Consider the following 13,152-nt stretch of genomic DNA (forward strand, 5'->3'; position numbering starts at 1 on the left):
GGTGCAGGGCCACGGGTCAGGACAGCTGACAATGAAGACGCCTCACAGCGCTCGCTTCGGCACACATCTACTGAACATGCTGCACGGGGGCTGCGGCCAAAAGTACAAAGTGAGGGAAGGCGGAGCGGTGAGCAGGGACTAACTGCCGCCCCTTTCCTGCAAGGCCGGGCCTGTCACTCCACTTCAGCAATGAGGTCTAAACGGCTGACAGTGTTTACATTTGGGTGAACTGTATCTGTTACGAGACATGATAGATAAATACATACAAAGAATATAAAGCGCACTTTTACAGGGTGTCACACAATCAACCCAGAAACCATTTCTTTAAATTGGCAAGACACACCTCCATATGAAAAGTACTTGGCTAGCAGAGTTAGGAAAAGTGAACAAACAATAATGGTTAAAAAAAGTACAATTTTTCAGTGTACCAGAGGGACAAATAACCTTTTATTTAAAGTTACTAAATTTGGAGACTTGTGTATTTCAATTGTGTGCGGAGAAAGGAAATCCGTCTTCTAGAAGGCACTAAGTGGCTCGAGTGTGCAGGTGTCTCGGACAGGACAGGACACACGCACTCGGCAGAGCGCAGGCAGGGGTGGCCACTCGTCTGCGCTGCTCCTGCTGGGGAGCCGCCCAGCTCAGTCCACCGAGCTGCAGATCTCCTTCACCTTCTGGTTGAACTCCTCGGGCTGGTCTGCATACACGTAGTGCCCCGCCCCGAGGATGGCCTGGCGGGGACAGGATGGGTCAGGGAGGGACCAAGGGCCCCAGTCACAGCCGCTGCACTCAAATGAACCCCGGATGCAAGCCCTCGGTCAGGGACTTCTAGCAAAAGATGGGAGATGAACAGGAAAACCTGCTGCACCTCCGCCCTGTCCAGCCAGCCAGCCAGGGCCTGACCCGCCATGCCCACAGCATCTCTACTGGGGGGCTGTGAGTGTGCACAGGATGCGGGGACTGGAAACCATTGCCTGCACACACTTACTATGGTCTTCACATAGGACCGTGGTCGCAGGGCCTGGATGCTGCTGCCTGAGTTGCCATCTATGCAGGAGCGTGCACCAAAGATCACCGTCACTGGCACGTCAGGGTGCAGCTTGCCAATGCGCAGCAGCATGGGCCTCTTGGCCCAGCCGTACGGGATGGTCATGTTCTTGAAGGCTGTCTCACCGCTTTGCAGGAAGAAGAGCACACGGCATGACTCAGGGTGGGGCACGCGGCCTCCTCCTCCCAAAGCCTGGCCCTAACGGCTTCTCTAGGTAAGGGAAAGAGAATCACCTAGACAGCAGGAGGACCCCAAACACATCGCCTTCAGATAAATACAGCTGCTGCAAACTCCAGCTGATTAAAGAGTGATCTTCTGCTAAGCCAAAGTAAGCAACTGTCACTGTCCTATTAAATCATTAGCTTACTCCCCTTCCTGTGAGGACGGAGGACGAGTACGTGCATCTTTCGAAGCAAAGCAAGAAGGCCATCTCCCTGGCTCGAGGCCCAGCCTCGGACCACACCTCAGGAGAGCCACTCTGCTGTCCTTCCTGTTGCTCTCGGTGACAAGACCTCACTCTGAACGTCCTTTTGGGAATGGCCTGAGTTGCAGCACAAGAAAGGCCGTCAGGACTGCACAGGCACAGGAGATGAGGTTGCGCAGGACCAGAATGAGGTTCTGTACACCCTGATCTGCTGGGCAAGTCTCTCACTCCAGGTCACCACTTAAGGGATCCCTAAGACCAGGACTTCCTCACCTTACCCAAAGTACTTTAGGGGGAGAAAGTGTACCCCACACTCTTTGATCCCTATCAGAACTCAGCACAGTCTGCTTAGTGGGTACTCAACAAACAGATGAGTAAGCAAGACTTGGAAAAGCTGGGTATGGCACAGATCTGTGTAACCCCAGCTACTAGGGAGGCTGAGGCAGGAGGATCACACAGAAGCTGTTCTCTAGGCAAGTCAGTGAGCCCTTGTCTCAAAATAAAGGGCTGGGAATGTAGGATGCCTAGCATGCATGTGGCTAGACATTTGCACCTTTAGACATTTGCCCTTCTTATTTAACTACTAGTAAAAATCTGGGCTACTGACGTATTTTCAAAAGAAAAGTGTAGAGCAGCACGCAGTCCAGGCTGGGGCCTCACCTGGGCGTCTGCACGTTGCAGTGGTAGATGTACTCTGCCACCGTGTCATCCTCAAACATCGACGAGTACTTCCGCTTGAAATCTGGCCTCAGCCGCTGCACGAGACTCAGACCTGTCCACCGAAACACAAGCACGCAAGTCTGCAGTTACGTTAGCTGCGGGTCGGTGTTAAGCTTCGCGGGGTAAAGCCCCTCTGGAAGCCACTTTCCAGTTCCCAAAGGAACGAGGGGGCCAGAAGCAGAAACGCGGCAGCCCGGCTTACGGATGTGCGTCAGGAGCTCAGAAGCATCAGTTCGTTTCCCAGGACGATCTGAGGGAGGTGGTCTTGAAACAGTGCCTAGGGCAGGCTACCCGTGAAGTGAACATGTTCACCTGTTTCCTCCCAGCTACAGCAATCAGCGTTCTAAGTGAAGCGGACTGGGTTCATGGATACTTCCGCGGGAGAGTGACTCTGAGTTTGTGTCTGGGGCTGGTACCCACAGCTCACCCGAGACCTCACAGCCTGCTCTTGAGAGGGTGGTAGGGCGGGCGAAGAAAAGAGGTCTACGAGTGTCCGCAGTGGGCCCAGCTCTGCTGCCCCAGCAAGGTTCCACTGCACATGTACTTGTGCATATGCACACACACCCCGGGACTGCTGCTCCACCAAGGTCTGGGCGCTGCACACATCTGTGTTGCCCCGGGACACGGCGACAGTGGGTGGGGACTCAGGCTCAGCGCACCCTCAGTCACCTGTACGTTCTCTCCCGAGCCCACTCATGTCTTGGGACTGCAGAGTTGGCTCTTAGCAGCTCCCCAGGGAGGCGCAGGCTAGGGCCAGGAGGCTGGGGGACAAGGGACAGGACCCGGCCCCTCTCAGAACAGCGGCGCCCACCCCAGGCCTGGAACAAGCCCTGAATGTCAGCGCCAGATCTGCTTGGTGAGGGGTGGTGGACACACAAGAGCGTGGGCGCGGACCGGGGAGGGAGGGCCCTTTCTCTGCTTTCCTTTCTCCCAGGTCCAGATGCCCCTCTGTGAGGGGCCTGATGCCATGGCAACCATCCAGCAGACAGGAGAGAATGGCCAAGAGGGTCCCAGATGCAGACCCAGCCCTGGCTCAGAGCTGCCCGAGCTCCAGACCGGTGGTAAGGAGATGACAGCACGCAGGGGGAGCCACCCCTCAGGCACCTGTGGCTCGGCCACTCCTCATGACACACTTCAGAAGAGGAGGGATTCCCACGCCTAACTCGGCATCTCTGGGTACAGAGAGCAGTACACACATCAGGAGAGCCCGGCACACCTGAGGGGAGGCTGGCTTTCCCTTCCCACCACTCTGTCCTCATGTAGAAAGGAAGTGATCTCAGGTGGCGAAACCTGCTGTCCCCCTGGGGTCACACTTGGATTGTCCACTTGTCCACTGTCACCCAGTCAGATGCTCCCGAATGGTCACCAGCAGGGTGCCCAGGACCCTCCTTCCTGTGCCCGGGACTGGGCTGAGACGCACTGCCTGCCTGGCTTCTGTCAGAGTCCAAGGCTGACACCTCGCCCTCAGCCCTCCCAGGTCCCTAAGGTGCCAAGATTCCTGTCAGATGGCCGGTTTTGCTCATACTGGGCATGGCCTGGGACTTACTGGAGGAGGGAGAGAAAAAGCAAGGGCATGGGGGTTTTTAAAAAGATTCTAACAGTGTTGACTGGCAAGTGCAGACATCGCCCATTCACGACGGAGCGACGTGGGGTTTTCTGGCTTCATGACAATGGCACAGCGGCCGCGGTCAGTAGGCCCTGCACTTGGGTTCCGTCTTCCACTGGGCTGTGAGGCTCATGATGCTGGGTGGGGACCACAAAGGTGACACCACTGCTCTCTGGGGTGCCATGCTGCCCAGCCACGGTGTCCAGGAGGTTTCCAGGTTCACCTGCTACTTAATATACTTCAACTTCCGGTGGGTCTGCAGGGCGCAGACCCGGTACAGGCCAGGTGTCCACATCTCAGACTCCTTACTATACACACTTCCTTCCCAGGCTGCAGCACTCACCAAAGGGTCCTGCGATCCTGAGGCCAGCTAGGGGGTTAAACGGGGTCAGTGCTGCTCCCAAGGCTCGGATCCACACTGGAATCGGTCTGTCCTGATCGGCGAGGTCTGGGCGTTCGGGAAAACCCCATGGCTCCACTAGGATGAGATGACTGACCCTGTTAGGGAGGGGACAGAATTAGGTGCATTTGGCAAGTTCACCTGAAGACTACAAAAAAATAGCAGATTTATCAAATAAAGGCAGAACAAACCACCTTTGAAAACATGCGTGGACGAGAAGACTTAATTGCCAAGCAGGTTACGCCATGCTCACTCTGTGTGTGAGGCCCGATAGGATTTGAAAGCCGAACGGTAGGCAGAGGTCTTTACTGGAAGGTCTAACTGTGGATAACAAAAGAGGTGTGCGAGCCGGGTATGTAACTGCTCCTTCAGGAAGCAAGAGGCATCTTTTGTTTAAGCGACATTCTGGCAGGTGAAGCAGATTACTAATCACTCAGGGAAACCCACCAGTTCCACGTGAGTCGCGGTTCAAACAGAAGAAACGAGTGCAGGCTGAACACCACACTGTAAGACCAACAGGGCTTTAAATGAACCTTTCCGCAAGCAGGAGTAGTGATTCCAGAAACAGGTGACAACACTCCCTGCAGAGATGGGAGGCCCTACCCTCCCAGCCACAACACCACTCGTAGGCTCCGGCTTAACAATGCTTCCTACTAACCAAACACCTGGTCCCACTTCAGATAAAACGGCCTCATATCATTGATAGTTTTAATTTTTCCATTTTATGAAACTTGCTCTTGATGAAGAAAAACCAGAAGAATCAAAGTGCCAGGTCGTACTTTTACACATCCCAGAGATCCCAGCCGACCACCAAGGCCCTTCTGCTGCAATGCAGCTGCAACCGAACCCGCCAACACATGCCAGCCAACATCGCTGCAGGACCAACTGACGACGACTCCGACGCCCTCTTGCTAAATCGTAACTGAGGCAGAAAGGTAAAGAGGGGAGGGCGTGCCAGTGGGATTGTGTTAAATCAGTGCATTATTTCTGTCAGCACACGTATGGTTGAGTCGCTGATGAGAATTTGTTTTGACTTTGCATTTTTCAAACAGAAAGCTTCTGAGCACAGAGCTCTACCGGCCGGCAGAGCACTCGGCACAGCCTTCCCTCATGGTGGGAAGGGAGCTGAGACATTCTCTGATGCGGGACAGATGCCGGTGGGCCCGAGCAGCTCTCGGCCAGTTCTCATCTGTGCTCCAGACCACACAGTCCTGAGGAAGGGAGTGTGACACCAGACAGTTCCGAGTACCTGCTGGCTTCACAGCCTGAGAATGTCCTGCATGAAAGTATTTGCTAAGACTGTACCAGAAAGAAATTGTGAGAGGGGTTTTTCATGCTCTGAATGGCAAATACCCATAAAACACAGATAGTTTTGGTGTGAGGTTCTGAGCAGCAGGGACCAGAAGGAAAGAAAATTTGAGGAAAAAACTACTGAGAACAGAGCTGGAAGAAAGCCGATGGTACCCGAGGTGGCCACTGTAGCCTGTGTCCTCTGCCTGCTGAGGCTGGGTTTACATCAAGGCCGCCAGGACACTGGTGACCCGGGGAGCCACCCTGCTGTCTGTGAGCCAGCACATCAACCTCTGGCGGAAGTTACAGGCGGCACCGCTGATGGTTGGGCATCGGGCAGCACACTGAGAAGAGCTGCAGCTGTCCGGGGGAAGGACGGGGCGTCCTTCCCTGAGTCACCCTGAGTCACCACCAGGGCACCACATCTCTGCCCACACTGGCCTTCCCAGCAGGGGGCCTTGGGTTCCTGCCATGCGACCTGCAGAACCCTTCCGCCCAAGCATTATGTGCTAGGGCACCACCGCTAGACCCCAGTGCAGCCTGCTTCTCCTCAAGAGGCCTCCACTCCACCTCCACCCCATTCAGCCCCTTGGACATCTCTCTGAAACGCAGAGATTCCTTTAAATCTCATGAAAGCAAAATAAAAATGCACCCCGTGTCAAGAGAACACCAGGCATGACATTTAGCGTAGGCACCGTACACTCGTTCAAGTGCCTTCTCGCCATGCCTGAGAAGCGCTGTGTGCACCATGGAAGCCTCCGCAGGCCCCTGAGACGCCCCAGAGGCCGGGCAGCGGCTGGCAACAGTAGCCCGCAGTGCAGCGCTGGCCTGAGGAGGGGCCGAGGGCCACACTGGCTCGAGTGCGGGTCCCCCACAGCACCAACACGCACATCTGCAGTGACCACGGCCGGGACACCCGAAAGCCCGGGGAACTCAATCGTGCTGGAATGAACTTGTGTTTAATAATTTCAGTTTTATGTAACCAAGTCCCAATAAATGCAACCACATTGATTCTGTTTTCTCCCTCTGCTGACATAAGACCACAGGCGGAGACACGGACAGGCTACGATAGCGGCGCGAGTGCCCCGTACACTCTGTGGAACACAGTATTTTGGTGGCGACCAGCGGAATTCACACACGCGAGTTGCTCCAACCATTCTCCTACCCACCTCCTCCGGTTTGGTGCCCCGGTGCTGACACAGCTCTCCGTCCAGGGTTACTTCTGTATCAGGTACAAACGTCAGTGACCATTTCCAAGCTGCCATCAGTGTGGTGAGGGCCACCACTCGGGTGTGGATCCCTTCTGCTACTGTCTTTTATAGAAGGGCTTCTGGATCCCAGCAGCTCCCGCCTCTTTACAGAACTTCACGGCTACAGAAGCCCATCTCACCACCTGCCGTCACCAGGCCACAAAGGGTCAGGCTGCTATGACCTCGGGGCTTAATCAGCAGGGTCCCACCTCCAGAGACACCACCAGACTCAGTGTGGCAGGACAGACGTCTCTACGATGCAGACACAGCCCGCTGCCCGAGGAGGCAGCTCTTGTGAACAGCTGCGTCCTACACCAGAAAGCAGCCACTTCCTTTTCCTCCTTCACACGCACAGCTAGGAGTCTGTCACTAAATGCAAGGCATAACAGATGAGAATAATCTCTACAATGACAACCGGGAGAGACACTTTGAGTTTCTTTTGAAAGAAAAGGGCTGAGAGTTGACAAGACGATTGTTGCTTAGTGCGCCGTGAACTATGCTGTCTCCAGAAAGACCAGGTAAGAATGCTCAATCCAGGCAATGTCCCCGGAGAAACAGTGGCTGCGACTTCCACTGTGTGGAGCACACACCTGAGTCAGAGGCACCCAGAGGATGACTGCCACCCTCAGCGTGGACACCACCACAGCGCTGCACTGGAAGTGAGGCCAGCACAAAAACATCCCGGCAACACAAAGATGCTGACATTCAGTTTTCAATTTCTTTCCCCAAAAATGAATGAAACAGAGTTTTTCTTGTTTGCTCCACACTCAACTGCGACCCCCCCTCCCCAAGTGGCAGCATGAATAACAGGAAAGAGTATTTTTAAAAAGCTAAAGGAAGAGGGTAATGCTAGAAACAAACATTTATTAAATCAATGACCAAGAAAGAGCTCCACAGTGAGACAGCAGGGATGGTATAAGACGACCGAGGGAGCAGCTGGCCCAGGGATGCGCCCGGTCTCCCAGCTACTTGGGAGGGTGGGGCAGGAAGTTCATGGTCAGCCAGGGCAACTGAGCAAGAAATAAGGAGTCCAGGGATGTAGCTTAGTGGTAGAGCCCTTGCCCAGCATGTGCAAGGCCATGGGTTTAGTCTCCAACAGAAAAACAAAACAAAGCACCTGGAAGATGATACACTCTGAAGGAACTAAAGTTTAGAGAGGTTCCGCAATTTACTCCAAGTCAAAGATAGCACTAGTGCCTAGATCGACAATGGCGAACCTTTCAGAGCTTTCAGCCATGCAAGCAGCACACTGGGGCACACGTGCCATTTGTTCGCCACCACTGGCCTAGACTGTCTTAACTCTAACCTTTTGTTTCTAAAACAGCTTACCACTCCTTAGAAAAGGTAGGAAAAGCCTACAGGAAAAAGACTTAATACGATGATAACAATAAATAATAACAGTAATTTGTATTTTCAGTTTTAAATTATGCACTAAATTTCATGTAATTCTAAGTAACAAATATACAGTCCTTTATCAAACTTATCAATGTGCAGCAGTTTAACAGGAGGACCATTATTTCAGCTAGAAAACTGGCCATCGGTCGTGGCCACCTGGTCCCCAGGTTCCCTGAGGGGAGGGACTGTCCCAGGCGGTCCAGTCACTAGTAACCACCGAACAAGGAAACCAGAGCCGGGTGCCACCACCACGTACTTACCTCAGCGGGTACTTCAGCGCGTAGGCGGCAGCCAAGAAGCCCCCCAGGTTGTGACCGAGCAGGATCATTCTGTCCAGCCCCAGCGCACATCTCCACTCTTCGATGGATTCCACAAACTGGTTCTCCACTTCCTCCGCATCATTGTCAAACCTGGGTCTACTGCTCCGTCCAAAGCCCAACAGGTCAAAAGCGTAGATGGGCCTGTCGGTAGAAAGAGCTCCAAAATTCAGCGCCCACAGTCCGAGGCCGCCTCCAAAACCATGGAGGAGGACAAGTGGAGTCTTATTTGAAATATCCTGAGAGAACTTCAGTGTCCATATTTTATTTCCATTAGATACAAGAACAGACTCTTTTTGGTAAGTGCATGGGACACCTAATAAAAACACAAAAGAGAAATTCTGCTTAGCTTCGCTACTTCTAGGCAAAGTACTCCCAAAACAAAAAGTCATGATCTAAGAAGCACATATGATTTGAGCCTTTATTATGTCCGCCCTAAAAGGGGTACATTATTTTACTGAATCAAGCAATTCCAAATGACCGTGTTTTCCATCTAAGTGGGAAAATCCATCTCAGACAAGCCTCAAGCACCTGTGGCCAAAGTCTTCGGCAAGTCATTACCGCCTGGCTTCCACTCTGTAAAGGAAGGAATTTCGTGACTGGAGCAGGGCTTGGGCCCACTAGCTCATGTCTCCAGCTCTGCAGCCAGCAAGAAAGAACACAAAACACCTGATGAAGTAAGCAAGCACTGAAGACTGATGTCGTGAAAAGTCATCGTGAGTTTAGGGAAGGCTTAATGGTATGCATATTAAATACAACTCAAACCATCAGTCATTTCAGAGCTTAGTAGAAAAAGCTAATAAGGTAAGGCAGGAACTAGTCAGTCAGCATGAGGCACCAGGTGGCCGGATTTCAAGTCCAGCAATCAGGCAGGAAATGCAAATAATCACAATCTTGTAGAGCAAAATTCTTAACTTGCATTTAATGGCATCTACCTCAATACACAGCACCCCAAATTACCTAAAGATGCAAGGAAAATTGAAATTCTTTATGATTAACATATCAACTGAATAACTAAGCTTTATTTTATTTTATTTTTTGGAATAACTAAACTTTAGATATACCCCTTAATTATCTGTGTATATTCCCCTGCAGGAGCCAAATATGGAGAACCAGTTGTTTCTGCCCTTTAACCAAAGAACTGATTTTACCTTTTGTATTTACACAGTGGCAGCAAACAGGAAACCAGCATTCACGCAGAATATTAACAATCCTATGTGCCTACATGAGGGGAAGCTAAGGAAGTGAGCATGGAAACCAGAGCCGGAAGTGACACAGGAAGTGAGCGCTGACCAGAGGGCTCGCCGACTGCATGGCAGGGGCTCTGTGAGGCCCTTGTTCTCCTAGCTGACACAGGAGCGGGAGCTACTTCTCACTCTCGTCTCAGCCCCAGTTTACAGGGTAAGGAACCAACATTTGCTTAAATGCATGCAGTGAGCATCTTACACCCCTCTCACCTCCTGACAAGAATTTATATTATTTTTGGTAAACAACATTCACAGGTTTGTCAGTTTTGTAGAGAGCAACATCATCCAGGCATAGGGAGTGAGGAAAAATTCATCTGCATATTAAAAAGATGGCTAATTATCCCTTCCTAAGTACATATCCAGCACTGGTCACTTGCTCCTGAGTCATCACAGGTACAAAAAAGAACATTCGTTTATGGGAAAGAGGATAAAAACAAGTGTGAACAAACATCTGCACGTGTGAAACAATCACGTAAACAGACTGTACTACTCAACCCACGCCTGAATCACATGAGCAGAGCAAAATAACCACAACTTCTTAGAAGTATACCCACGGATACCTAGGAAGGCCATGCCAGAAGTTTGACTAGATTTCAGTGCCCAAAAGACATTTTAATAAAAGAAGGTCTCCACACCCATATAAATGTACACTTACAGAATCCCAAGGACCATCCTACTCCTTCATCTTACAGGTAAGAACCAGGAGCCTGAGCTCCTGTAACCACCTCGTAGTGGAACTGGGCCTGAACCAGGTTAACTGGCTACAGTCCAGCACCTGTTCTACTATGCAAGATCCTGGGATTCCTAGAATCTGTTCTCAAAGTACATAGTTTGGGGACACTGTGTGTGCGTCTGTGTGTGTGTGTGTGTGTGTGTGTGTGATCCTTGAGATCTTCTGAGGACAAGATTTTTTTTTTATAACAATACTAAAACTTTATTTTCCTTTCCACTCTTGTCCTCTGTCAAGTATATGGTATTTTCCAGAGATCCCATGGTGTGTGATTATCCAAGAGACTGAAAACAGAAACAGATATGAGAACTCACCTGACTTACACTAAAGAGATCTGCAAACATATAAACGATGCTACTCTTCTCATTACATTTTCTTTGGAGACTAGCCATATATATATATATATATATATTTTTTTTTTTTTTTACAAATATGATACAAATATGCTATTTAAAATAAGTACTCAGTTAAAATAACCTAAAGTGTGTCTTTTATTATTATTTTCAAATAAATTAATACATTAACATATTTTCAGTGATTCCATTTTAACTTCTAACATGGTAAATACTGCTAACTATAACTGGTAAACAAAGCTCCTTAGTGCCCTTCCTAATTTAAGAGTTGAACAGTACCCTAAGACTGAAAAGGCTGAGAACCACTGCCCCTCCACATTTCGCCACTGGTTGATGACGTGGAAGAGGAAAACGCTCTTCATCAATAACTAGCACACCACAGGACCGCATCTTCAGCTGCAGGGCGAGGTCATACAGCGGGTCTATTTTAGTAAGCAGCCCAGAAAGCCTTACATTTTAGCATTTTCTCTTCAGCTTCTTTAAGGAGCAGTGGAGATGTAGGGCACCAGGTGGGAAGCCAACCCAATAGCCATCCTGACCTAGAGAATAAACACAAAATGCAAAAGGTCAGTCACAACCCAACTGCTATGAGGCAGCATCAGCATCTGCAGAAAAGCAGCAGGGACCCTGCCGCCAGGATGCCGGTCAGTACTGGTGACAGAGGGACCCCGCTGAGGCTCAGCCTCAGGACAAGTGCTGGAGCAGACCCACAGTGCCAGCCTGCACCCCACAACCCTAAGGGGAGGCCAGACACGAAGAAGCACAAGTGCACAGAAGTGAACGATGCCCGGGCCCAGCCACTGCACCGCAACTGTGAGGTAAGTGCCGTGGGTGGAGAGGACTGAACCCTTGCTGCACACTCCAATAAAAAGGCTTCAAATGCCATGGGAAATAGTGACATATCTCTACCAATCTGAACTGGTTAACTGCTAACAGAAAAACAAAACGGCTTTGGGTTCCAGCAAACGGCTGGGCAGCCCGGGGAGGCTGGCACTGAGAGACCTCACACAGCCAGCAGGGCGGGCGCGCACCTGCAGACCAAAGGCTCCTGAATGACCTGGGACCACGAAAGGCTTCAACAGCCAGCTGGCAGGCGACGACAGGGTGGAAGTGTTTAGAGGAGGAACATGCTGGTGAAAGGAAAATGAATTAGAAGAGAAAGAGTGGCCAACCGCTACCGATTCCAGGACCCAAACCAAGGCACTGGCGACGGCAACAGAGACAGGAAGACGTGGCCAGGAGCACTTCTGTGTAAGCCGGGCTGGGTCTGGTGGCTGGGAGGACAGAAAGGAGGTCTGATACTAAGGTCCTCATGTTCGTGTCTCCCTCCGGGTGCTTGTAAGGACCGCGAACACCAGGGAGAATCTCCGTGAGAGGAGAACCCTGCTAAGTCCACAAGGGCTGACCCAGCCTCAGCGTGGATGCTTGCCCTGCAGAGCTTCCTTCCCCAGTGGTTTCCCTCTGGGGTTAGAGAGAATGTTTGCCCAATGGTTAAGTCATTGGCTGTGTGGCCCAGGGATTCTGTCTAGATTCCCATTTCACAGAGGGAAAAGCTAAGGTTCGGACTGTGCCACACCAGGTCCAAGGGCTGTACACAGCCAGGAAGTGACACTAGACAGGGCCTGGGAGTTGGACTCGGTGCAGCAGAGCTGAGGAGGTGCAGACACCCCTCAGCAGGGCACAAGGCCTGGCACTCTGCCCCAGCCTGCTCCCCAACTCTCCCAGTTTTCTCGGTGTTGCAGGTCTGCAGGGCTCTGCCCACCTGGTCCCCTGCCCAGAATGCCTCACCCTTTCTGCGGAGACACACTCCCTGCCTGGAATCCAAGGGTGGATCTGACCCTTGTGTCACATTTCATTATCTAGGAAAAAGAACTCCCCGCTTCAGCAATGCATTTTCCATTCATTCTGCAAGTTTCTGGTTGCTGAGAGAAGTGGTTAACAGGCAAATGAAATGAAAGGATCTCGGTATCCTTAGAGTTTTTATAAACAGTTACTAAGTGGAAGCTCTTCTGTCCTTGACAGGAATTGGGTCTCAATCTGACAATAAAATATGACCTAGGACCAACAGGAATTACTTACAACTCAATCTCATCCATTTTCTTAAGCAAATATCCCTCAAATCATGGCCCGGTTGTTTGCCAGAGAGAACCAGAAGTCAGTACCAAAAAAACAATGAAGTGGAATGAACTGTAATCTACTATTGCTCCAACTGATATCACAGACAAGTTGGGACAAAGAAAACACAACTGCAATCTGTTTCCATCTTTTAAGAAAAACACTACATTAAAAAATAATCAGGCTCTGAATGCCTACTATGTAAAAGGCACTAGAGTTTAAAAAGTTATGAGCCAGTTCATGACACAGGACCCGTACCT

General features: G+C 51.0%; 1 protein-coding gene across 1 annotated transcript; it reads right to left on the bottom strand.

Annotated features, from left to right (window-relative positions):
* Nucleotides 1-599: 599 nt before the first annotated feature.
* Nucleotides 600-11,336, bottom strand: Abhd5 (abhydrolase domain containing 5, lysophosphatidic acid acyltransferase). Its single transcript, XM_010624444.3, has 6 exons — nt 11,231-11,336; nt 8,391-8,763; nt 4,139-4,293; nt 2,130-2,241; nt 986-1,172; nt 600-728 (listed from the first exon to the last, which is right to left on the bottom strand). Exons 1-6 carry the CDS (start codon nt 11,238-11,240, stop codon nt 639-641), a joined length of 927 nt encoding a protein of 308 aa, XP_010622746.1. The 5' UTR covers nt 11,241-11,336; the 3' UTR covers nt 600-638.
* Between the last annotated feature and the right edge of the window lie 1,816 nt (nt 11,337-13,152).

Source organism: Fukomys damarensis, unplaced genomic scaffold (genome assembly GCF_012274545.1).
Source record: "Fukomys damarensis isolate Sample0158 unplaced genomic scaffold, DMR_v1.0_HiC HiC_scaffold_12, whole genome shotgun sequence".
NCBI classification, from domain to species: Eukaryota; Metazoa; Chordata; class Mammalia; order Rodentia; family Bathyergidae; genus Fukomys; species Fukomys damarensis.

What these genes read in the sequence shown, in the direction of transcription:
- Abhd5 (XM_010624444.3), bottom strand. An exon ending in GCGCTGAAGTACCCGCTGAG is followed by an intron (nt 4,294 to 8,390) that starts GTAAGTACGTGG and finishes CCTCCCTAACAG; the next exon opens with GGTCAGTCATCTCATCCTAG. An exon ending in GGTCCTATGTGAAGACCATA is followed by an intron (nt 729 to 985) that starts GTAAGTGTGTGC and finishes TGTCCCCGCCAG; the next exon opens with GCCATCCTCGGGGCGGGGCA.